Source organism: Pinus tabuliformis, chromosome 6 (genome assembly GCF_031772625.1).
Source record: "Pinus tabuliformis cultivar Carrire ecotype Pingquan chromosome 6, CPIR1, whole genome shotgun sequence".
Lineage (NCBI taxonomy): Eukaryota > Viridiplantae > Streptophyta > Pinopsida > Pinales > Pinaceae > Pinus > Pinus tabuliformis.
This window is the reverse complement of record NC_142292.1, coordinates 1,937,047,967-1,937,074,550: the sequence shown is the minus strand read 5'-3', so window position 1 is coordinate 1,937,074,550 and position 26,584 is coordinate 1,937,047,967. Positions and strand designations below refer to the sequence as shown.

The following is a 26,584-nucleotide window of genomic DNA, read 5'->3' as shown; positions in this document are numbered from 1 at the left end:
GATAACTTGGGAACCTATACAATACGCTATCATAACAACGCGAAAGTACTTAGATCACAGGATAAGGTTGCGCGAAGGTCAATCGTACACCTTTGCGGAGGTACTGAAGGGCGGAATAAAGGGGTAGACTGGCAGATCCCTAAAGCCTAGCAACCTGCGTGAAAGTAGGAACAACGGGTATAAACTGACATCACGACTATCTCGGGGTGCATAAACTTGGTTCCAGCATCCCCCCATACTGCTTCGGGTGAGACTTAGGTCCGCGCTCCGCGGGCTAATGCCGAAAGGGCCAGTAATGTAGGGATTTGTTTGGCTAACTAACGCTGAACCTGCGTCAGGCCCCACAAAGCCAACAAATGGTTCCGTTGCCAGGGCCGGGATCTGCATGAGAGATGTGTGATGTTGCATCACTGGAATCCAACTAAGAAAGAGATCGAAGACTGGTTGGATAGGAAGATCCACGAATTCGCGGCGCAGGAGAACAAAAATCCACGACTGACAAAGGAACAGTGGCTGGACAGGTACCTGTATATAGAAATCCACGAGATCTTTTTCTGCTCCTTTCCAGTTGAGTTATACGAGTGGATCACGAAGCTAGTGGATAGCCAAGGAAGGTGGAGATTTGACGGTCCTATTGTTTGGGCCCTGGAGTTAGTACAGAGACTGGAAACCTCTGAGGATAAGATCGCTCGTGCTGTTGATCATTGGCTCGATCACATCATAGGAGGATTTGTGACTGAATTCGCGGTCGATACCTCAGTTAGTTACAACGAGGTGGAGTGACGCTTTTTCAAAGGTCCGCGAGGTAAGTACTTGAAGTCTAAATACCTGGATTAAGATGTTATTGTGTGAAAAACGGGTTATGCAACTACCTTGATGTTCGGAGCTACGTGAAGTGGAAAGACTTACAAAAATGAAGGAAGAAAGGGTCCTGAATATAACCCACTGATCTCATCGCCATTAGGTGACGAAGAGGGAGTAGCGCAGGCTTCTCTGCGAAGTGCAGTTCAGTTAATAAGACATGGATTCCTGCGATTGCCACCTCCACCTACACCACCTCCAACTTCACCACCATCACCTGCGACTTCACCCATACCACCACCACCTCCACCGCAGTTCAACATGGCAAATTCAGTGAAGCTGCCTTTGTTTAAGGGCTTGGGAAATGAGGACCCGGACCAGTTTTGGTTCGTTGTGAAAGCTGTATGGGAAGCTCAGGGCGTCACAGATGATCACATGAAGAAGGCAACATTGGTTAGCGCTTTGTAGGATCGCACGCTAACTTGGTACATCAAGTACTCTAATGATAACCCAAACGCTGGGTTGGCAGAGATCCAGACCGCGTTGAATAAAGAGTTCAGTAGGCCTAAATCCGAGGCACAGTTGATTGTGGGGTTCAAGGAAATCGCGATGAAACCAGGTGAGACACCTTGGGAATTGGATCAGAGGTTGAAGTATAAAATCCACGAAGCTAATATGAACTTAACAAATGGACAGCATCGCGAGTGGTCCGTGGCTTCGCTCCTGCCTCACCTAAGGGTTGCACTATCACAACAGAAGATTACGACTCCTTGGCATTGATTGGCCACTGACATGAACGGGTTAATCAACCTAAAGAAGCAAAAGATGATATTTGAAAAGAAGTCGCTTTGTGTAATAGTACCCCTAGATCTTGCTAAAGGATCTCGCTATACTGAACCGGTACGCGATTATGAAAGCGATGACGATTTGGACTGCATATATAAGATAACAGCACGAGACCAAGATTGGGTGAATCCGACAGGGGATGGACGAATTACATGGGATTGCGAGAATTCTTGCACCTCAGACTCTGATGAAGAATAAGAGCGCTGGCAGAATCGGCTACATGAAGTAACCATGCTGCGCTGTAACATGATGACCCCGTCGCTGCGCCGTGTATCGTCAGAGGTAAGAGATCTGCTCACTTACGATGGCCTGAATGATGTAGATGTATTTTTGGATGCATTTGAGAGGGAGGTACCAAAAAAGCAGCGCTTCTAGGCTTTGGATTGGGCACTGCGCGCTATGCTCGCAAGATGGTGGGGTACGCACAAGGGTAGCTTTGATGATTGGCGCAAGTGTAGGAGGATGATGAGAACACGCTTTGGGAAGTCGAAGGTATGAATGACAGACAAATATGACGGGAAGGATGATCCGCGTGCACACTTGGCCAAATGGGCTAAGGCTTATGGAGCGAAGCCCCAACCTGAATGGGTGCACTTGTTCTGTCACACCTTGGATGTCATCCCAATGAACTGGTACTTGGAGACAGAGCTCCACCATGGCACAGGTGAATGGGATATTCTGCGCGAAGGGTTCATAATGACGTTCAGCTTCAAAGACGGGTTTGACTGTATTGACGAAGCGCTACAAGAAGTTAAAGCAGCAATCTTTAGGATATCGCAAGATCCTTTGGATCTGATTCAACCCGATTGGACTACTCAGCTGAGCCACGCGCTGGAATGCTATAACGTGACTGCTGAAGAAGAAGATGAGGATCCACGAAAGATTAATATCCCTGAAACCGAGGGTCACCGCGAGGTCGAGGGATCGCAGATTGAGAATCCTGATATAATCGCGCCACTAAAAACGAAACAGGTAAATATTGGTACGGAGGTGGAGCCCAAATTCACGAAGATTGGAGATTACTGGGATGACGCGAATACCAGGATTTGTTCCCTACCAAGTTTACGAAGTTAAAGGGGATAATAGGATACCTGGGCATTATGAAGATCACGTTAAAACCCGACGTGAAGCCGGTTAAGCAAAGACCTTACTGTCTCAATCCGAAGTATAAGGAGAAGGTTTACTTAGAGCTAGACAAGATGCTCGCGGCAGGCATCATTGAGCCCGTAGAAGAATTTGATTGGGTATGCCCAATGGTGGTACAGGAAAAGAAGCAGAAGGACGAAATAAGGATATGGGTAGATCTCAAGAAGTTGATTGACGCTTGCGTACATGATCCTTTCTCGACTCCGTTCACTGATGAGGTATTGGATAATGTAGGTGGCCAGGAAGCGTACTCCTTCATTGATGGGTTTTCTGGGTACCATCAAATTAAAATCATGCCTGAGGATAGAAGTAAGACGACCTTCGCGATTGAATGGGGATGTTTTAAGTACACTGTAATGCCTTTCGGATTGAAGAATGCGCTTGCGATTTTTTTGCGTGTAGTCATTGCCGCATTCAAAGAATTCATTCATAAGTTTCTAGAGGTGTACTTTGATGATTGGACTGTGTTTGGGCTGGTAAAATTCCATGTGGCAAGTTTGCGCCTGATGCTAGATACTTGTTGAAGGTACCAGATTGCGCTTGATCTGAAGAAATGCCTATTTTGTGTTCCTTTTGGGACTCTGCTGGGTCATGTGATTTGTAGACAGGGACTGATGGTAGATCTCGTATAGATCGCAGTGATTCTTAACTTGGAGGCGCCAAGGAGTGTGAAACAGCTGCGTGCAACCCTAGGACCTATGTTACTGGATCCGTCTACCCTGAAAAATAGATTCGCGGTTCCCCGGATCAGAAATGGATTCGGATCCGGATTCACTTGGATTCGCTAGAAAACAGTTTTTTAACGAGTAAAATGTCTTGGTAATGCATTGTACTCTAACCCGATAGCTGCTTGCTGGAAGCTCAGATAATACGTGCATGTGCAGCGAATAAGACGGCTAGAATGATGCGATTGGTATTAATATCATTGTTTTTGGTATCTACGGACTTGGCAGTACTGGGTTTTTTATTTATCAGCAGGGCATATGCAATTTGGCACATTTGAACTCATATTATATTTGGGATATGTTATAATATTAATTTAATTATAAATATGTTATATTATTTACATTAATTTAATTATAAATTTATAAATCTGTTATATGTTATTGACATTAGTTTAGAAATGTTATAAAAAACCCGTATAGTTATAAATCTGTTATATGTTATTCACATTAGTTTAGAAATGTTATAAAAGGACACGTATAGGTACATGGTATTTATATTTTAGATATGTTATAATATTATAATTTAATTATAAATATGTTATATTTTATTTATATTAATTTAATTATACTTTTATAGCTATGCTATATTTTATTCACATTAATTTAATTAAAACTTTTTAAATAGGTTATACTTTATTTATAGTATTAGTTCAGAAATGTATATACATGGTGTTTATACGTTAAATATGTTATAATATCATAATTTAATTATAAATATGCTATATTTTATTCACATTAATTTAATTAAAACTTTTTGAATATGTTATACTTTATTTATATTAGTTTAGAAATGATATAATTTTATAAGGTAATTTTCTTGTGTATATATACTATAAATTAATTATTCAAAATATTAAAAAATTGTTATTTTATTGTCTATATATATTATAAATTAAAACTATTTAAAATATATCAAATTTGTTATGTACAAGTTTTAAAATTTGTAGAATATATTTTATATTAAACTTTTATATATTATAAGCTTATTATTTAATTCATATAAAGTGTGTAGTAAATTATTATTATTTATCATCTAAATAGTTTTGTAATATATATGGTTTATAATTTAATTTTTATAAAATAATTAATGCTACTTTAATTATGAAGTATTGTATGTTTTTTCATAAAATTCATCTACACAATTCAACTTGTGTGGGCTTGATGGTTAAGAGTATGTGTTTCCTCCTATGAGGTCATAGGTTCAAAACTAGAGGGGGTAGAGTATGTATGCCTTCATAGACTTAACAATCAAATCGCTACACGGAGGTGAGTCCCTTGTCCCACAAACAAGGGGGTCTCATACACCAATTTGGTGTCTGGCTTGGTCGTGACTTTAAAATTGGATAATAATAATAATAATATAAACTCTATTGTTGTTGATGGGTAGTGATCACAATAAATTTGGACATTAATATCAAAATTTTTATTATAAAAATATATTTATATTAATCATACGTGTTGTTTCCTTGCCATATCCGAATCCTAGCTTTTCAAAAATCAAGCGGATCCGGATCCGAATCCAAATCTGTATCCGTATTCGAATCCTGGTAACTTAGCCTAGGACATATTGGGTATTACAGAAAGTTTATCAATGGCTATGCCCAAATCACCGTGCCTATGGAGAAGTTGTTGAAAAAGGATGTCATGTTTTGTTGGAACGAGGACTGTCAAAAAAGCTTGGATGTATTAAAAGGAAAAATTGTCACCGTGCCGATTTTAGTCTTCCCGGATTGGAAGGAGTTTCATGTACATGTAGACGCGTCATGTATAGCACTAGGAGTACTGACACAGGCTGGCGGAGGAGAATTGGACCATCCTATAGCATTCGCAAGTAGGAGGTTATCCAAGGTTGAGAAGAACTATTCCACCACCGAGTGCGAAGGGTTAGCCATGGTATATGCGCTCCAGAAGTTTAGACACTATTTGCTGGGTGGACATTTTAAGATGTATACGGATCATTCTGCGTTGAAATACCTAGTCAATAAGCCTGTGTTGGGGGGGAGAATCTATAGGTGGTTGTTATTGTTCCAGGAATATGATTTTGAGGTTATTGTGAAGCCTGGACGACTGAACGCAGGACCAGACCATCTGTCGCGCATCGAAACGGGGGAAGAGCCCACTAATTTGGAGGAGGGATTGCCTGACGCGCAACTATTTGTAGTGCGCGTCGCAGATGGTCACTTTGAAGACATCATACACTTCCTAATGACAGGAACTGCCCCGGAAGGTTACACCATCCAGCAGAAAAAGGAGTTAGTGGTACGCACGACAGACTTTTCTGTCATTGCTGGACATCTATACAAAATGGGGTCTGATGAAGTATTGCGATGATATGTACTGGAGTTTGAAAGGAGCAGTATCCTCGCGGATGCTCATGGGGGCGCTGCGGGAGGGCATTATGTAGGAAGGGCGACCACACAGAAGATTCTACGTGCAGGGTTGTGGTGGCCAACCCTCCATCAGGATTCAAAAACTTACTATAAGGCATGTGATGTGTGTCAAAGGACTGGCAGGCCATCACGGAGGGATGAGCTGCCTCTGAACCCACATATGACATTGCAACCCTTTGAGAAATGGGTGATAGATTTTGTGGGACCCATTCAGCCGCAAGGGAAGAAGACGGGAGTGCGGTACATTATCACCGCCACTGAGTATTTGACTGGATGGGCGGTACATTACCCGTGGGAAGGAACGTTGCTTTTTAAGCACATCTGAATAGGAGGGGGAAGAAGAGGAGGACTTCTTCTTTGTCACCTAATAGCTTCTTCATATTTTAATGCATAGATCTCTGTAGAAAGCTTTCCCACCATTGTTAGAGGGGCCTGATCTGGATCTTCTTCGTCATTCAAATCGGGAGGGACATTTGGAACAGGGGCATTTCGATGATCCGCTTGGGCTTCAAGATTCTCACCTTCTTTTTCAGAAGGATTCAGGACTTCAAAGCTATTTTTGGACAGAGGCTGATGGTTAGATTCAATTATACAAGGCTGCTGTTTTTTGCTTCCATGCTTTTTATGTTTTCTTTTAATGAGAGTGAATCCTTGCATGCTTTTTCCTTGCTTTGGAGAAGACGATCGAGTTGGGGAGCTTTGAGAAGCTGAAGTTTTTGGACAACTTTCGCAAAGTGTCCATAATTGCGACACATATTACATTCGAAAGGAACTTGTTCGTAATCCTAGGCTTGGAGATGAGACCACCCATCCAGATTGAGCTGAATCACCTCAGGGAGGCTTTTGGAGAAATTCATTTCAACACAAATTTGGGGGCACAAATAATTATTCCTATGGCCTTAAAAATGCCTGCACTCTAGCAAAGAAGAGGGGCAAAATGTAATCTGATGCACAGGTGCAGATGAAATTTCCATCAATGGATTAAATTCAAGGGACTAATTAGTGAGAAACAAACCTCTAGTGCCCATGAAATAGGGGCCCGATTTGTAGATCTTGTCACTATCTTTCTAGTTTGCAAAGAGAAATAAATAATATCCATTTCCACAATAGAGAATGTTCTTCGGTTCATGATTTGTCTAGTTGTCAAAAGCTTAATCTTTAACAACTTCAAAACTTGGCCATAGATCAATGAACATTCTTAGGAACCTATTTTCATTCAAGAGTACCACATTCCCTTTGGGCGAGGAGAGAAACCCCACATCCAAATAAGGGTTTGATTCAACTTTCTTCACAATTTATTAGGGGTCCTCATTGTGCCTACATGAAACACACAACCAACAAAGCAACCTAGAAACCCTCGTGATGATCGTTAACTTGCAAGCAACTTCGAGTAGCAAAAACCTTAGATCTGTGCACAAAAAGGGCTACACTAGCAAGGCAAACAACCAAGTCATTAGCCTCAGAAATTGGAGATTGGGTATTTGCGAAACTCCAACCTTACAAACAGTTATCCTTAAAAAGTTAAAGCAACAAGGTAAAATCAAGTCTGCTCCTAAGTTCTATGGAGCATATCAATTTACCAAGAAGATTACTCAAGTAGCTTAATGGTTGGATTTGCTATATAAAAGTTGCATCCACGATGTTTTCCATGTATCTTGTCTCAAGAAAGTATTGGGAAAATGCTAAATAACACAGTGTTACTTGGGAGCGGGAGCGAAAGCGGGGAGTAGGAGTGAAAACGGTTGCGGGAGTGACATTTTCAAAAGCTCCTGGTTTGGGAGCAAATCTCGGAGCGATTTTTATATAATATATATATTTTTTATATTTTGATACATATATGTCAACAAAAACACGTAGAATGATGAATTAGATATAAAAAACATAAAAAAACATAGATTGATCATTGAACCATATAACATCAATCATCTAGAAGTTATAATCTTCATCACCCACGTCCACAAGTTAGTAACGTACAACATATTGAGTCTCGTGAATCATGATTCATCAATCTTAAAGTTTCAACTTCAAGCTTTCAAAATTGAAAATTCAATATATAACATTTATCATCATTGATCAACAAAGTTGTACTTGTAAGCTAAGTTTAAATTTTAACCATTACAAGAAATAATATCTAACATGAAATGAAATGTTATAAAATGAATTATGAAATGAAATGAAACAACTTTCACGAAGCATCATATTCATAATTCAGAATCATTACCAATGAGTTATAATTGCCAACTTCAAACTTCAAACTTAAATTGTCACAGTCATATATTGTTTACAAAAAATATCATTATGATATGAAAGAGTCAAGACTCAACAGTTATGAAAACTAATAGAAACTAGAAAAGACAAGTAAACTGTAAATCTATTATCTACTACTTCATGTGGCCCTTGCCACAAGAAGCGTCTGATGTATGAGCAGGTCGTGGTGGTCTTCTAGGAGTCTCCTCCCGCACAGATCGACGACCAGAACTAGAAGGCACATGCCCTCCACGTGAGGGTGTAGATGGAGGCGGCGATAGCAAAGGAACAAGACTCGGAACTCGAGCACTACTACTGTATGGTGGAGGTGGCATGGTTGTTGCTTCATCTTCCTCTCTCATAAGTTCGGCTTCCAGTTCTTCAAGATGTATAGTGCTATCCTCCAAATTATCATCCTCTGGGTGGTTGTCCAAAATTTTATATGTTGGATCTTCATAAGCCCGATCATAGTAATGACTCAACAACCTCAAGTTGTAGTGCACATAAACCAAACTTTCTGCTCGGTTTTCATTGAGTTTGTTTCTTTTCACATTATGTATGATGCTGTAGGTGCTCCAACACCTCTCTGCAGAAGAAGTATTTACAACCCGTGAGAGAACTTTTTTTGCCAATTTTGGCAAAAGTCCATGGCCGCAATATGATTCCCACCATTTGAGAGCATCAAATCTGTCTCTATCTTCCATTGCATGAAAGGTACCAAACAAACCAGTGCCACTGAAGTATCTGCCTAATTCAAGACACACACTAGCACATTCCTCCCTGTCAGGTATCAACTTTTCTAATGCTTGCAAATATCCTGTAGATACCTCTTCATCTATATGGGGTTTGACCCTAACCCCACCCCCTGGTGCAGGTTGGCCCAACCAAGATGTAGAGTAGTATTTTGGCGTAAGGATATACGCGAAGTAATATAGTGGAACATTAATTTTATCCCACCGTATACACACATAATCATGAATCAGTTTATACAAGTTGGGATCATTGTTATGAACAATATCTTTTATTTGCTCCAACATGGTATCCATTTGCTCATACACCTTGCCAATCACTAGTTTATCTGTATTTGCAAACCGAATCATGTGATAAATGGGCTTGGTGAAATCCAATATTTGCTTCACACGTGCCCAAAACATACCATCAAGAGCAGCCTCCTCCACCTGTTAAAAACCTTGCCTGTCAGCTGCATTTGTAGCCCTTTCCTTTAATACCTGCCAGTGTGGACTTGATACCATGCTAGCCAATGACTCTCTTACCTTCAAAAGGCGCCTAAAGGTGAGGTAATAGCTACCAAATCTAGTTCGCACAATCTTCAACAACTTCAATCTTGAGTGACTGCGGAAAAGGCCATGGGTATTGCTATGATTTGTAATAAATTTTATCATTTGTTTGCCTCTCTTGTACAAATCACCAATCCATTTGTATTGTTCGTTTTTGTTCTTAACAATATCATGCATCAAAAGGTTCATTGTGTGAACCAAACACCCAGACCAAAATATGTTGGGGTATTTATCCTCAATAATTGCTCCCGCTGCCTTACAATTAGGAGCATTATCAGTGATGACTTGGATGACATTGTATGGCCCAATACGCTCAATTGTTTCAAGTAATGGTTCTGCAATGTTGATGCCGGTCTTGAACTTGTCTGAGTAATCATATGCTGAAAGAAAGATGGCACCACTAACAGACACAGCAAGAACATTTATCAATGGCTTGCCTTTTACATTTGTCCATCCATTAGATACAATGGACACCCCATGGTCAGTCCAAGAACTTGTCATTCTATTCAAAGAATGTGATATTTTTGCTTTTTCATGATCAAGTCCAACGGTTCTTGCCTTGTCATACCCAGGGCTCTTGTATCCTTTAGGGGCATCATTTATGGCAGAAACCATTTCGTGCCAATAAGGTGAGCGAAGAACATTGAATGGTATCCCACATGCATAGAGAAACCTGTAAACTTTTGAATCCACATCATTCCTACACCCTTCATCAAGAAAATCTGATATGCTTCTACGCCTTAAACCTGGTGACCTTGTGCCTCCATATCCACTGCCTTGGGAGGATGCTGAAGGAGTTCTTTGTGCATGTGATTGTGAGCTTGGTTCAAAGAAACCCTTTGATTTTTTAGATTTGTATTGGGCTTCCTCCTCTTCCCTTATGTATTTGGCTCTATCTGTTGCTGACACACCTGAACAAGTTTTGATTCCTATTTGTTTATCTCCATCCCATGGCCTTTTCCCGCAGAGGTGCTTTTTGGCACGTGTGTATGAACCTGTTTAATTATTGTTGCAATGGGGGCAATGAAATTTAGTGGTTCCACCCCCTTTCCCTGCTTCAAGCCTATTAACATATTTCCACAATGGAGTTTGGTGTTGTTTAGTTTTTTGAGCTGACTCATGTTCACTCTCCTCCAGCTCCTCCTCACCGGAGTTTTCATCAAATCCGCTATGATCCCCTTCTTCATTTTCAGACCTCCTTTTTCTACTCTCCAACACCATAATAACCAAAAAAGGAACCAAGAAGAAGAAAATGCCAAGAAATATAGCCATGATGTTTGAAATTTGAAGTTTTGAATTTGCAAAATTTTAAAAAATGGAATGGGAATGGGAATGGGAAATAGAGAAAAAAAATTATTTATTTATTTAGGAATGAACATTAAAAAAAATTTGCTAGACACTCTATTCAATATTGTAGAGTCTACCTCTTTGGCGTCCAATCTCCCCTTGCAAGCTCTTCAATCTCCCCTTGCTCCTTGCTTTCTCTTGCTCTCTCACTCTCTTGCTCTCTGCTCTCTCTTGCTCTCTCACTCTCTTGCTCCCTGCTCTCTCTTGCTCTCTCACTCTCTTGCTCCCTGCTCTCTCTTGTTCCCTCCTTGCTCCTCACTCTCACTCTCACTCTCATTACAATGATGAAATGAATGAGGGAGGGTCTATTTAACCCTCCCTCCTTCACTTTATTTCCATAGAAATCGTTTTTTTTTGGTTGTTTGCTGCCACGCGTTTTTTCGGGCGTCGCTCACCGCCGCCGAGAGCGATGCTCCCTATATCGATTTGAAAAAAACCAGGGAGTGGAAATTTTTTTAAGGGAGCGCGCTCCCGACCTGCTCCCGAGTCGCTCCCGCCCGAAGCGCGGATTGGGAGCGGGATCAAGAGGGGGGGGGGGGGGGGGGGGGCGCTCCCCCGCAACACTGAAATAACACAAACCACACTCCTTACATTGGGTAATGAAAGATTTTTTTTATTAAAACTATGAACTGTCATTGCCACTAGATAGAAGAAATTACATTCCACAGTAATTAACAAATATCTCATTAAATGGAAGAACCTATCAGAAGAGGATGCTTCCTGGGAGACAGAATTTTTGTCAACAACATCCTTTGTTGCCCTTGCTTTGAGAACAAAGCATTTCTAAAGTGAGGGGCATTGTCATATAAAAATAATAATAAAATATTAGGATATGCTTAAAATAAAGAAAATAATAAAATAAAGAAAGATAAATACAATAAATATTTAATAACAATAAGAAGAGATACAATCTTTCGGAAAAGGTATTGATGCGTCCTCTACACATATTTAATGGGGCCCTCATTGTGATCATAACATCTCGTTTATTTTTATACATTATTTTTTATGCTATTGAGTAATTTAAATATTTTTGCTGCTTCATGCACTCACAGTTGAACATAGTGCACTGATCCACCTGCTCTACCAGGGCACAATAATCTGCACTCATAGGTGAACATGGTCCACTCTCTCATCTGATGCATCCTTTCGCCTTCTTGAAATAGCACATGAACTGAAAACTGATTTAGCCCAAATTCCAGAAAGAGAAAAGCACAACCATTGAACAACGGAAGTATATGTTTAATAGTTCTGGTATCTGCTCAGTGATAAATAGAAATATGTGGCAAGGTTGAAACTGATAACAGTCTTGTACTATTAATATGAGGCGAGGGCAAGGATGTTTCTGTGCGCTCTCATGTATCCAAATAGAGCAGTATCTAACAACAGAAGCTGCACCTAAAAATAGGAGGAAACTTGCTTGGATATAAAACAGCTCCCAAACAGAGATCTGGCACTTGAACCTGACATGCACACAGCTACTAAAAATAGCACACCTATGTATAGACATGTCTACAAATAGAAAACTGCTCAGAACCAGAAAAACAGCTTCATCCTCCTGAAATGGAATTTGTACACTTGCATGCACACTGCACATTTAGAAAAGCAGTGTCTTCGAAGATAAAACTGATATTTCCCACAAATTTGCATGCATGTGATTTCTAAAAATAGAAAGTTGTGTGAAATAAATATATTGTATTGAAGAGCACAAAATATCGTGCATGCCAATGAATCTGCATATGTATAGATGCATTGAAAACCCTTCCAAAAATAATAGAATTGAAATCTCATGTAAAATCCCTAAATATGATGTCCCTGCTGCAATCTGAAGATGTTTTGAAAACAGAACTTGGCCTGATGTCAAGCTCTGCAACTGAAAGATATGCTCACAAATGTGCTGATCATTAACATTGAATTTGCATGGACAAATTCACCGTTAACAGGTGATGATGAAGCTAATGTGTGGTTGCAACTGAGTTGTTGATCTATAAATATTCAAGCCACTTTGCCTTTGGAAAGTATTTGCACTGATTGCTTCATTAAGAACTATTCACTTCTCTTTATTCTTGTCCCTGATAAATCCAAAAGGGATTGGCATTGTTTTTTCCATTCTGGGTTGCTTTTTAGAAGTTGTCATTAAGGGAGTGTTAAATTAATGTCAGCTTACTTATTTTCATTGTGATGTTCTTCCCAGGTAAACAATTATGAGGCATTAGAGGGTTAATGTTTGTAATATGTATTGTGTCTCTGCCTAGAGCATCTCTTTCATGGTTTAGGACTCTCTCATTTATCCCTTTTATTACACCAATTTATTCTGTTCTCTCAAGCTATCTACAGTCACTTGCTGTGACCTTGCCTGTAACATAGAGGGATAGAACATCCATGACCATCGTGAGCCTTTAGGGTACAGCGTTGCAGCTTTTCCATTGTGGTGTCCCTTGGTGAATACTGTCTTGTGTTTGTGCTTTATTTTCATAGTCATATTTTACCTGTGTTGATATTCATTACTTGTAAGTGTTAACTTGTGATATGTGAAGGATATTGTGTTAAGTGCTTCATACCAGGCAAAATGTTTGTGTTGAATATGGTTAGAGGCCAGGCTTCTCACACCAGTGGCTCAGAAAGACACCACTTGACTTTGTCTCTTATTTCCAGCTTCTAGACAGCTCCAACAGAAAGAGATCACTTAACTATGGCTCAAACTATAGGGTCCCCTATCTAGCTGTCAGCTCATCCGTAATCACCAACTTCTTTCTGGTTTTGGATGCTATGATTAACGCTGAGTTAGAGTGCTTTTGAGCTATATTCTCATCTTTGGGAGCCGTTGGATCTTAACCCATTTATCAGCTGGGTGTTTGGTTCAGCTTTGCTTCTCTTCCAGCTTTTCCCGCTTTTTCTTTCTGGCAATGTATGACAGGGATCTTCATTTCAAGTCTTTCTCGAGATGCTTGTGCATTCTCAGTACTTACTTTGTATGTTTTGCAGTCCCATTGGCTAATCTTGACTACTAGTGGACATTACAACAGAAATCAAAACTAATGTCATGACAATGTGAAAATTCCTCGATTGCAATTATTGGAGTTTATTCTTCTAACCGTTAGCAGTTTAATTGTTTACGGCAATTAACAAATAAATCACAATTGCAATCTTCACCATATAAATGCCGAGAAATTGATGCCTACACAATAAAAAATCGACACAATAATTTTGGACTAGTGCCCCTGGAAAAGCCCTGAAGGGAAAACCGGTGCAGCAAATGAGGTTTTTATTTTATTATTATGCAACAAAATTGTAGAGTACAATATCTGGATGCCCAACTGGCTATCCTCCTGCAAATATATTGTCCAAAATATTTTGTGAGAATAACTGCCTCAATCCACAGCTGATCCGGCTCCAAACTGACTCGATCTGGGTTCACAAGAAGTTACCTTGCTTGCGCAGGCCTATACGCATTGCCTTTGGAACTGCCACTGAATCTGCCTCTCAGCTTGCCGCTTCCTCCGGGAGTGATTCGTTTGGCCTCTATATGACGATCCCAACCTCCAACAACTGAATCAACCTTCTCTCCTGCTAAATCGAACTGGCCCTCTGCAGCTTCTGCACAACGCCTGTGTAGCCTCACTGTGGAATAATGCAGCCTCCCTTTCCTGCTACTCTGGCACTGGAATCTGACTGGGAAACTCTCTGGAATCCTCCTGCTGCACCCTCAATCACTGATGGTCCTCCACTGGCTCAAATTATTTCCCTCACTGAATCACCGTGCACTGGGAATTCATACTGCCTGGATAATTGGCTCCTTTACTTGTGTCTCTCCTCATCCCATCGATCTTGCTCTTATAATCTGCTCTTACAGCCATGATTAGATTCTCATCAACCGCTAAGATCATCTTAGACTTAATCCATGTGAGTCTCTAGAGCATTCTCGATCATCCTCAATTAATTCCATTTAATTAATCAATTTCCCTAAGTTAGACTTAGGCATTTTTAATTATCAATCAATTAATTTAATTGAGTGGTCTCTAGGTGTTTTCTCTCGAAACCTTTTCTGAGTTTTGGAGATCTTGTGTTCCTTAGCCTCCTAGACACAAATCGAGACTAGAACCCTGTCTGATGCTACGAAAACTAACAGATGAATCATGCTGTATATGCATTTTATCATTGATGTGATGCAATGATGCCTATTTGTCATTTGATATCCAAATGATGGATTTTCGATATTGAATTTGTTTCTAATTGTTTTTTGCTAAAATTTTAATATATATTAGATATGTTTGGATATTCATGTTTTTGCCAAATTTCAAAGTGAGGTTGACTTGTTGCCTCATCGAATTTGGGTCAAGCTTACTATGGCCACTGCCAGCCAATTCTGGCAACCAGTGTAATAAAATGAATGTATGATAGGGATCTCCATTTTAAGTTACTAATTGCCAAATTCCTCAATGCTTGATTCATGTCTTTCATGCAGAATGTCTTGAGCAGACTGCCTGGTGCAGCTGGCTATAGGTGAGATGGTTGAACAACCAACCTTTTAGAAGCACTCAAACTTATCTGAATGACATGCCAGGACTTGGCTGTGGTCACTTCTTGGAATCTAGTTTATTGGCAGTTGTTAGTTACAAGTACTATGAGGCTTACCGGTTCTTGTTAGCTGAATTCTATGCCATTAGAAATTTACGGAGAAATTTCATGTTCAATTTTAATTACTGCCTATTTCATGTTAGCTTAGGAAGATTTAGGAAATATCATACACATTCTTTGTTTCTTTCTTGTTCATGCAACTTTGAAGAATTTTGTTTACTTAATCAATTACTTTGATATCTGTTCAGATTGTTGCATTGACAAGGCAAAATTCAGAGTTTGGCTTAAGAAATTCAGGGTTTGTTTCTTGTTTTTTTTAACTAGCAATTGCATTATCATGGAGAGCTTGCATGTTCTGTAATGTATTGAAAGGTAATTTGAGCATGTACATTTTTCCAATCCAAAAGTCCTTTCCAAAGATGTAGACATGTTAGAAAGTTTTCTCATAGCAGTTTTGGATTTCAGTGCTGGTTGAAGAAACAAGATGATCCATTGTCTCCTGAGGTGCATGCGTCTTCCAAGATGGTCGAATGGACATCTGGGCTCATCTATGGGAAGGGTGTGGTATGTAATTTCTTTTACATCAAGAGTCAAATCTATAGAGAAACTATTGTGCACTTAGATGGCAGTAGTGACACTATTTCTTTGAATCAGGATGTATAGATTTATTAAGTAAAAATCATTATGTTGAAGATTGGACCAGGAAACATATCTGTTTTAGGAAAGAAAACCCGGTGGGACAATTTTTTGAGCACACAGTTGTGACTGTTCAATTAAATAATGAAATTAACTTAAATAATACTAGCTATTGAATGGTTATTCTAGTTACAATCAGGATATGCTTAGTATTTATCTTATTTGAGGAGCAATGGCACTCGTAACATTTCTTGAAGTACAGTTCCTTCTGTACAAAAATATCTGTACCTGCAGTAATTTTATCTCTTATTCTAGAAAGTTACAACAATCTAACAGGATGGGAAGGAAACCTCATCCTAAATTTGCTAGAGATGCTCTCATATGAGACTGTGCTCGAATAGGAAGGGAGTACACATTATAGGAAAGGCCAAATTTGACCTTAGTGAGCAAATCCATTTCCTGCTTAAAGAGCCTCAATTCCTCTTGGCAAAAAGGGGATGGTTCTGTTGAGAAATTTAAATGGATGCAACTAAGATGATTTCTCTTCAACTTGATAACTGCTTGTGATGTATTTTTATTTTTCTTGCTTATTAGCCTATTCTCTTATTACTATGTTGTTCTTATCATCAAACAGATTTCAAAACAAGAAGATCAACAATACACAAAAACACAGGATGTAGGCTGCAAGCCAGGGCCAAAACCTCTCCACTTGAGAAACCCGCAAATATCTTCTTTTCATATAGATTCTTCAAATGACAAATTCCAAGACCTCTAGACCAAGACCAATACCCTTCCAAGACCAAGTCATTTCTTGATGATGTGCTTCCTCTGCCCAAGTCAAACCTAGTCAAATCTCTTCCCGCTGCACAACTTCGACCGCCAACTACAAAATTTTGGCCTCCGCTGCAGGTCTGAAATTTTTGGCCCTTGCATCAGTTACTGCTTCCACACGTGTGAGCAATTTTTGGGTTTCCAAGGCTTCCTTTGACCTTCGCTTGGGTTCCTCCTCCTTTTAGGGCTTGGAGGCGATCCAATAGACCTTCCTTTGACCTTCTTTCTGCAATTTCCTGCACGTGTGTGTGTGTGAGAGAGAGAGAAATAAACCAAACCTTCGTCCTTCGCCCTTCTTCCTTCTTCTGCTTCTCCTTCGCTTAGATGATGAGAAGATGAGACGAGTGACCACAGGAGCTCGAGTTCCCTCCTATATATATAGGCTTCCAAGGAGGACGACATGCCAGAATGAGGCCGACTTCTTAGCTACCAGGCTGACTTGTTCTTGGGGGTATTCACTTTTAAATACAAAAATAATTATTTTTACAAGTTACAATGTGCCTGAAGGGGTCTTCTTCATATGACAATAACTCTTGACTTCTTGACCCTAGGACAAACCTTTGACCCTAGGACAAACCTTAGAAGCACTCAATGGGTGCTTGAGTTCTAAATAAAAGACCTTGAGCATGAAACCCATGCTACAAAAATAACAATAATAATTTTTTTTTCCTTTTACGTTATACGAGAATCAAAAAGTTCATTTCATATTTATGCAGACCAGACCTAGTTACACATTTCAATACTCCCTCTTAACTAGGGAGGTATTCATAATGGTACATGGACATTCTCAAACTGAAGGGATCTCATAAGAAGAGTCAGATTAGTAAGCCATCTCATAAGTTATCATTCCAGCTTATCTCTTTGCTGTGAAAAGTCGAGAATCCCACTCGAATCAACTATTGCAGCAACTGATTAAACTTCTTCTATTTGTTAATTACTTAACAAATTATTTACTATTTCCTACAACAAATATCAAAGTTAATAGAACTGCAACCTTCACTTAATTAATTAATTTGCCCAAAACAATAGAGAAAAATCTACACAAGTGATATAGTATTTTTTGGACAAATGTCCCCGGAAAAACCCAATGCAGGAAAACTGATGCAACAACTTTGAGGGTTTTTATTTTATTAAGCAGTAGTTTCTAAATACAACTCTGCATGCCCTTCTGGAAATCTAGTTACAGAGAAATAAACTGGCATAAAAACTTAGTGAGATTGCCTCACTCTACCCGGCAAGTCTCGGCTGTTCCGGCTGCTGCACCAATTGTCCCCAGCTAGCCCTGCGTAGGCCCTGCGTCAACCTCAAAAGGCTCCGTGTCAGCTCAACTGGGAAACGTTTGACCTCTGAAGCAGTTTCCAGCCTTCCCGACTGAGAAATGTCAGCTCCCCCAGCAAACTCGGACTTTTGCGCTGACGACAACACAACTTTTGTGTGAGCCCTCCTGGCTCAGCGTCAAGCTCTATGTGGGCCCTTTTGGCCCAACGTCAACCCCTCTTGGGTTTGCGTTGCCTCCTCCCGGTGTCTCTCTGCCTCTCTACTGCGTATTCTGGGTCCTAGAGAAGATACTCCAACAACCCAACTATCCCTGACCTCACTACAACAACTCACTATTGAAATTCTCTCAGCAGCTCCTTTGCTCTGCTTCAGAAAATCGAACTTCTGAACTCTCTGTGTGTCTTTCCAAATGACCCTCAAGCCTCCTTAAATAATCTCCTCGTTAACATTCAATGGCCCAGATTAGAAGCTAATCAATGGCTAAGATCATTTCTGCTTAATCCTCGACTTCTTCTAGAAGTTACACCCACAGTTTATATTAATACCCTTTAATTATTTTATTTTCCTAAGTTTAGACTTACGGTCCCTTTAAAAATAATTAATTATTTTAATAAAACTGTTTCTGGGTGTAATTTCCCAAAACGCTTTTTGGGTTTTTTGGAATACATGTGCCTAAGCCTCCCTACACAATTTGAGACTTAGAGCACATTCGATGCTACCAGAAATCAACACTCCCTCTTAGCGAGGAATGTGCTTTAGCAATGCAACTTGCTGAAGCATCACTCTGTTCTATAACATCTCCCTCTATGCTGTTGATGTCTTACATGCTATCCACCAACCACTGCGCAAATGCTACATCTGTACTGTTGCTGATCTTGCCATTGTCAACACTGCATTTGTACTGCAACTCCCTCTGAAATTCTGCATCCGTGCTAGCACTGTCACTGCCACCTGCCACTACATTACAAATTGTTGCTGCTACTCCATCAGCAACGGAAAAACATCCCAAATTACTGAACTAACTGTTTTCAGTATGATACCATGTGAATGATGGAACTTGACTGTTGCTAGTCTTGTGCTGACCCTCTGAATCTACTGCGTTGCTGCTGACCTCTTCTTTGTGCCATTTGCACTGCTGCCAACTCTGCTCTGCACTGTTCAGTCTTTGGTGCTCCTAGCCACTGCAACTGTCTTTCCGACGCTCCTCGGCACCATTCGACACTAGTCCATCTTGCTACCACAAAACTAGGCTCCCGTAGCAAGGTATTGATCCAAGAGGTGGGCTCCTCAAGGATCCTGCCCATTTGTAGCTCTTTCGAACTACAACTCCAAATCAACCCACCTCCCTCTTGGAGGTATCTCGACTGTCATGGTGAACTCCTCCTCGATCTTCATGGGCGCAACCTTCAGATCGTGCTTCTCATCTTTTTCCTTCTTCCTGAGAGGACACTGTGTAGCATAGTGACCCATTTCACCACACTTGAAGCACTTTATCTTCAGACGTCCTTCTTACGTCTTTGCTGCTCCTGTTGCCCCTTCAATGCAAGGGCTGCATCATCCTCCTCCTCGGGCTTCGACCCACTATTGTTGCTTCTGTCAAGCTTACACTTGACTAGATCTCTCCTCAGCTCCTCTTGCTTGAGAGCTGCCCACATCTCATCCCAATTCGACAAAGTCGCCTTGCCCAAGATACTCTGGACAAAGACTTGCCACTCATCTGAGACAGAATTGAGGGCCAGTCTAACCAACTCTGAGTCTTGAGGTGTAGACCCCACAGTAGATAACTCATCACGGGTCTCCTGAAGCTTCGTGAGGAATGGATCCACACGCTCCCCCTTCTGCATCTGAGCAGATCTCAGCTTCTGCTCCAAGTACATCTTCCGCTGCTTGGAAGATCCCTGATACAACGTAGACAACGCGTCCCACATCTCCTTAGCAGTCCCTCTGCTAGCGATGTGACAGACCACATGATCCTTCACTCTGTTGAGGATCATTCTTTTTGCCTTTGCCATTTCAGCTCAGTACTTCTTCAACGGATCTGAATTTGCAGGCACAACTACCATGCTGTTGACATATGTCTTGAGGGCATGCTCATCTAGAAGGAATGACATCCTTGCCTTTCAGATGGCATAGTTGGATGCTCCGCGCAATCTATCCTGATCCCTCAATTCACTGGTTGCCATCTCTGCCACAAATGTCCTAAATCTTCTCTATGGTTCTTACTATTGCTGCTCAACCAATAAGAAAACAGACTTCTTGGCGAGAAGTCTTACTGAGGAAAAGTTCCCTCACTGTGCTTCTTCCTTCTCTTCTGACGTCTTTTTGCCCAACAAAACAACCTGCAGAAAAATTATGTCCCACCAACTCCTCACGCTGAGGCTTCAACGCTACACCCTCTACCACGACAAGATCTCGATCTGGTAGCCCTTCTCTTTATCGATTCACTCAGAGAGAGACTACCTCGAAATTCAGCCCTCCTGCTAGGACTATGCAAACCCTTTGGGTTTCGAACTGCTGCCTCCTGTAGCTTTTTCGATCTCCTTCTTTTGCTTAGCGCTGGGTTCTCTGGCACTGTTCTTCTTGCTTCACCTACACTCCTCTGATACAATGTGAAAATTCGAGAATCCCACCCGAATCAACTACTACAACAACTGATTAAACTTCTCCTATCTGTTAATTACTGAAACAAATTATTTACTGTTTCCTACAACAAATATCGAAGCTAATACAACTGCAGCCTTCACTTCATTAATTAATTTGCCCAAAACAAGAACAGAACAATAGAGAAAACTCCACATAAGTGACAATATTTTTTGGACAAATGTCCTCGGAAAAACCCATTGCGGGAAAACCGGTGCAACAACCGAGGGTTTTTATATTATTAAGCAGTTGTTTCTGGATACAACTCTAGATGCCCTTCTGGCAATCTAGTTATAGAGAAATAAACTGGCAGAAAAACTTAGTGAGATTACCTCATTCTACCGGGCAAGTCCCAACTGTTCCGACAACTGAACCAGTTGTCCCCGGCTATCTCTGCGCTGGCCCTACGTCAGCCTCAAAAGGCTCTACGTCAGCTCAACTGGGAAACATTTGTCCTCTGGAGCAGTTTCCAGCCCTCCCGACTCAGAAATGTCAGTTCCCGCAACAAACTCGAACTTATGCGATTAAGACAACACAACTTCTGTGTGAGCCCTTCTGGCTCAGCGCCAAGCTTTGCGTAGGCCCTTCTGGCCCAATGTCAACCCCTCCTGGGTCTGCGCTGCCTCCTCCTAGTGTCTCTCTGCCTCTCTGCTTCATATTCTGGATCCTGGAGAAGATACTCTAACCCAACTATCCCTACCCCTCACTGCAACAACTCACTATCGAAATTCTCCCGACAACTCCTCTACTCTGCTTTAGAAAATCGAACTTCTGAACTCTCTATGTCTTTCCAAATAACCCTCAAGCCTCCTTAAATAATCTTCTCGTTGACATTCAACGACTCAGATTAGAAGCTAATCAATGGCTAAGATCATTTCTACTTGATCCTTGTCTTCTTCTAGAAGTTACACCCACAATTTATATTAATACCCTTTAATTATTTTACTTTAAAAATAATTAACTATTTTAATAAAATTGTTTTTGGGTGGAATTTCCCAAAACGCTTTCTGGGTTCTTTGGAATACATGTGCCTAAGCCTCCCTGCAAAATTTGAGACTTAGAGCACATCCGATGCTACCAGAACTCAAAATTTGCATCTTACCAACCAACATTGTCACATAGCAAGGCCTTGACTAACAAATCCATCTCTCCACAAGATCAGAGCGCAATGTTAGTGAGACCAATAATTGATAGACACTATCATCATTGTCTCTCAAGGCACATACCCCACCTGGGTGTTCACAGGGTATGTCCTTTTAGGACAATTCCTATCTTGGGATAACACACCCTTAAGGAATTTCCTCTTCGACTATTCTTACATCTTGGATGCCCTACCTCATCCTCAAAGAGTATCAGAAATTAGATGCTTACCCAATCCTCCATTCTTTCCTCACGAAGTGAAGACAAGAATAACGTGTCTGCCTTTCCTTCTCAACTAGGGAGGATATATCAACCAGTCCAAGCTTGTCTCTCAAATACACAAGCTTCTTATTAGGAAGAGATTTTGTTAAGATGTTAGTTACCTGTTCATCAATGGAGATATACTTTAGTTGCAACAGTCTATCTTGCACCAACTTTCTTATGTAGTGATATTTGTTATTTATGTGCTTTGTCTTTCCATGGAACATTGGGTCTTCAGACAACCTTATATAGTTGGTGTTGTCATAATGTATCACCATAGGGTCCATCGGTCCTTCAAACAAGTTAGACAACAACTTCCTCAACCAGACAACTTCTCTGCTTACTTCACAGGCTGCAATGTATTCAGCCTTAGCACTACTCAAAGCAACCGATTCTTTCTTTCTACTCAACCAGAATATCATGGAGGATCCCAAGCTAACATCTTCCAATAGTGCTTCTCCCATCCATTTCACTGCCTCCCTAGTTAGAATTTGTATATCCAATCAAGTGGACATCATTCTTTTTATCATACTTCATGCAGTAGTGGGTTGTTCCTTGCATATATCTCAGTATATGGTTGGCTGCTATCCAATGATCACGCTTGGGCTCCACCTGGAACTGACTGAGAATATTCGCTGCAAAACAAATGTCTAGTCGAGTATTTACTAAATACATCAGCGAGCCAACCAATTGTCTATACCTTGTTGGATCCACAGGGCTTGATTTAGAACTTCTTAGTCTCTTCAAGTTTGTGATCATAGGGGTTGTCATAGGTTTGCAATCCATCATGTCAAACCTTTTCAGCTTCTCGATCATATACTTTCGTTGACCTAGATATATCTCATTAGGTCCTTGCCAAACTTCAAATCCCAAATAATAGTGCATCAACCCTAGATCCTTCATATCGAATTCTGTTGCCATTTGTTTTTTTACATTCTTGAAAATGACCTTCCACATTTGTCATGAGAAGATCATTCACATATAGAAGAATGATTACGAGCTCATCCTTCACAACTTTGATATAGAGATTCAGATCAACAAAACTCTTCGAGAAGCCCAATCTTTGTAGGTATGTGTCCATCCTTGCATACCAAGCCCTTGGTGCTTGCTTAAGGCCATAAAGTGCCTTCTTTAGCGTGCAGAGATAAGCCTTTCTATCTTTTACTTCAAATCCCAAGGATTGTTCTATATATACTTCTTCATCGATATAACCATTCAGGAATGCTGCCTTGACATCCATTTGATGGATATTCCATCCCATCGATGCTGCCAAAGAGACCAACGATCATATAGTTGTATACCTTGCTATAGGTGCAAATGTCTCTTCATAATCGATGCCTTCTTGTTGGGAGAAACCCCTAGCCACAAATCTTGCCTTATATTTATCAATACTTCCATCTACTACATGTTTAATCTTGTAGAGCCACTTGGAAGTTACTACAGATTTGTCTTCAGGCCTAGGAACGATCTCCCAAACTCCATTCTTCATTATTAATTGATATTCTTCATTCATGGCATCTTTCCATTCTTGATGTTTGATAGCCTCTTCAAAAGTGGATGGTTCTACTTCAATTAACTTTGTCATATAGGCTGCATATCCTGAATATCTTTTAGGCTTCTCACTTTCCCTAAATGTACCCTTGGCTGCTCCATGTCCCTTTGCATCTAGAAGGGTGTACTTTAACCAATTAGGTCTCTTTATACTCTCAGGGATGATGACTTGTTGCACAGGTTCATAAGGACCTACTTCTTCATGACTGGAATCCTCTTCCTCCCTAGTGCATTCTTCTTCAAATATTGGAAGTTATTCATCATCAGAGTCAATCGGGAGGTCCTTTGATTTCTTGAATGCAATACTTTCATCAAAGATCACATCTCAGCTTACTTCTATTTGGTGTCCTTCCTTTATGTAGATCTTATATGCCTTTGAAGTACTATTTTAGCCAACAAATATTCCCTTGATGCTTGTAGGATCCAACTTCTTTCTCGTCTTTCGGAATGTGAATATAGACATGACAACCAAATATTCGGAGATGGTCTACGCTTGGTTTCTTTATAGTGAATGCTTCCTCAAGAGTCATATTATCTAGTGATCCACGAGGACTTTCATTTTGAACATACACAACAGTGTTTGTTGCTTCACTCCACAAAAATTTAGGCAAGTCTTGATCATGTAACATGGCTATAACACTTTCCTCAATTGATTGATTCTTTCGTTCAACAACTCCATTTTGTTCAGGATTATATGGGACTATCAACTCCCTCTTGTGAAAAATCGGTGACCCGATTCCTACTGCAGCAAACTGATAATATTTCTCCTACTTGTTAAATTACTTGAACAAGTTACTTGCAGTTTTCTATGACAAATATTGAAATACATACACTGCAGCCTACACAAAATAAAATACTGCGGAAACTAAATACTGCACTGGAGAGAAATAAACACACACATCAACACAGTTGTTTTTGGACAATGTCCCTAGAAAAACCCAATGTGGGAAAACCGGTGCAGCAGCTGAGGGTTTTATTATTATGCAGTAGTAAATTTGAGTACAAATCGTTGGATGCCCAAACTGGCTATCCGATACAGAGAAATGCTGGCAAAGAGTTAGTGAGAAAAATCTCACACTGATTCAGGAGATCCAACACTGATCAGGGGCTGGTTGGCTGGTCCTACACTGCCTTTGCTCAACTTCTGCGTCACGCTGGCTAGGCTCTGCATCACCTCCTCTGCTGATCTCTTGCTGTCTGGAAATTCGACCTTCTCACCCTTCGGTCTCACACCCCGGCTTTTGGCACTGGATCTCAACTCTCCCAGCTGGATTTCAAACTCCCTCTGAAGCTCTGCGCTGCCTTTGGGTGGCACTGCACTGTGTCACTGAACTGCTCTATGCCCTCTCTGCTTTGCACTCTTTGGATCTGGAAAACTCTCCTCTAGAGTACTATCCCTGCCCCTCACTACAAGAAGATCACTTGATCTCACTCCGGCAACTCTATGCTGCTACTATTAAGAAATTTGATCTCTGATCTCTCATTCAATGTGTTCTCCAGGTGCCCATTGAACTCATAATCTCTCGTTGGAGCTCCAATGACCAAGATTAAAACACAATTAATGACTAAGATTAACTGGGAGTTGATCCTCGTCTTCTTCTAGAAGATTCACACCTGATTTAATTAATACCCTTTAATTACCCAGATTTCCTAAGTTTAGACTTAGGGAACCATTTAAAAAAGTTAATTATTTTACTTAAATCATCTCTAGGTGGAATTTTCCCAACGATTTTTGGGTATTGGAGAATGCATGTGTGTTAGCCTCTCTGCAAAATCTCGAGGCAAGAGCACATCCGATGCTACAGAAATCAACACTCCCTTTTAGCGAGGAATGTGCTCTATTGCTACAACCCACTGAAGCATCACTCTGTCTCTGCACCATCTCCTGCTATGCTGTTGGTGTCTGACTCTACTGCCCACCAACTATTGCGCAATTCTGATATGAGTTGCATTTGTGCTGCCGCTAACCCTGCTGAACTGCTGTCAACTACTGCCTCTGTTTTTGTTGCAACTACAACATCTGCAACGGAAAAGCATCCAAAATACTGAACCAACCGTGTTTAGTATGATGCATCTGTTGTTTGAGTTCTGACTGCTGCTAGTCTCTGCGCTGTCACTGAGGCCTCTGCGCTGCTGCTGACTCTGCTCTGTGCCAATTGCACTGCTGCCAACTCTGCTCTGCACTGCTCAGAATCCGATCGCTACGAGCTACTACATTTGTCACTTTGGAACCTGACTGCACCAACTGACACTGGTCCATCCTGCTACTGCTAACTGTGGGCTCCAGTAGAAAGGTGACAGGTCTTGATCCAAGAGGTGGAATCCTCAAGGATCCTGCCCATCCTGTAGCTCTGTGTGGCTACAATTCCAGATCGCCCCACCTCACCCCTGTAGGCATCTCGACAATCATGGAAAACTCTTCCTCCAGTCTGGAGGACAACCTATCGATTTCTGCGGATGCAGCTTGCTGATCTTGCTTCTCCTCTTTGCCCTTTTTCCTGGGAGGACACTGAGTGTTGTAGTGGCCCAGCTTGCCACACTTGAAGCACTTGATCTTCGAAATGTCCTTCTTTCTTTTGCGCTGCTCTTGCTGCCCCTTTGATGCAAGGGCCATGTCCTCCTCTTCCTTCACTGCTGCTACTGCCACTGATGGTGGCCTTCACCAGATCACGCCTCATTTCCTCTTGCTGTAGATCAACCCATACACGTTCCCAATCTGGCAGTTTTTCTCTGCCCAGGATGCTCTGGACGAAAACTTGCCAATCTTTTGAAATGCTATTCAGCGCTAATCGTACAAACTTTGAGGGTTGGGGTGTTGATCCTACTGAAGACAACTGGTCCCAGACATCCTGAAGCCTTGTAAGGAAGGGGT

The 26,584-nt window shown here is 40.9% G+C and overlaps 1 protein-coding gene across 1 annotated transcript in view; it reads left to right on the top strand.

The window, feature by feature from the left end:
• LOC149266946 (uncharacterized) overlaps positions 1 to 26,584 on the top strand; it is a 213,785-nt gene that overhangs the window by 6,294 nt on the left and 180,907 nt on the right. The window contains exon 2 of the mRNA XM_089431260.1: positions 15,841 to 15,939. Coding sequence (XP_089287386.1) covers positions 15,841 to 15,939 — 99 coding nt within the window. The remainder of the gene's footprint in view (positions 1 to 15,840; positions 15,940 to 26,584) is intronic.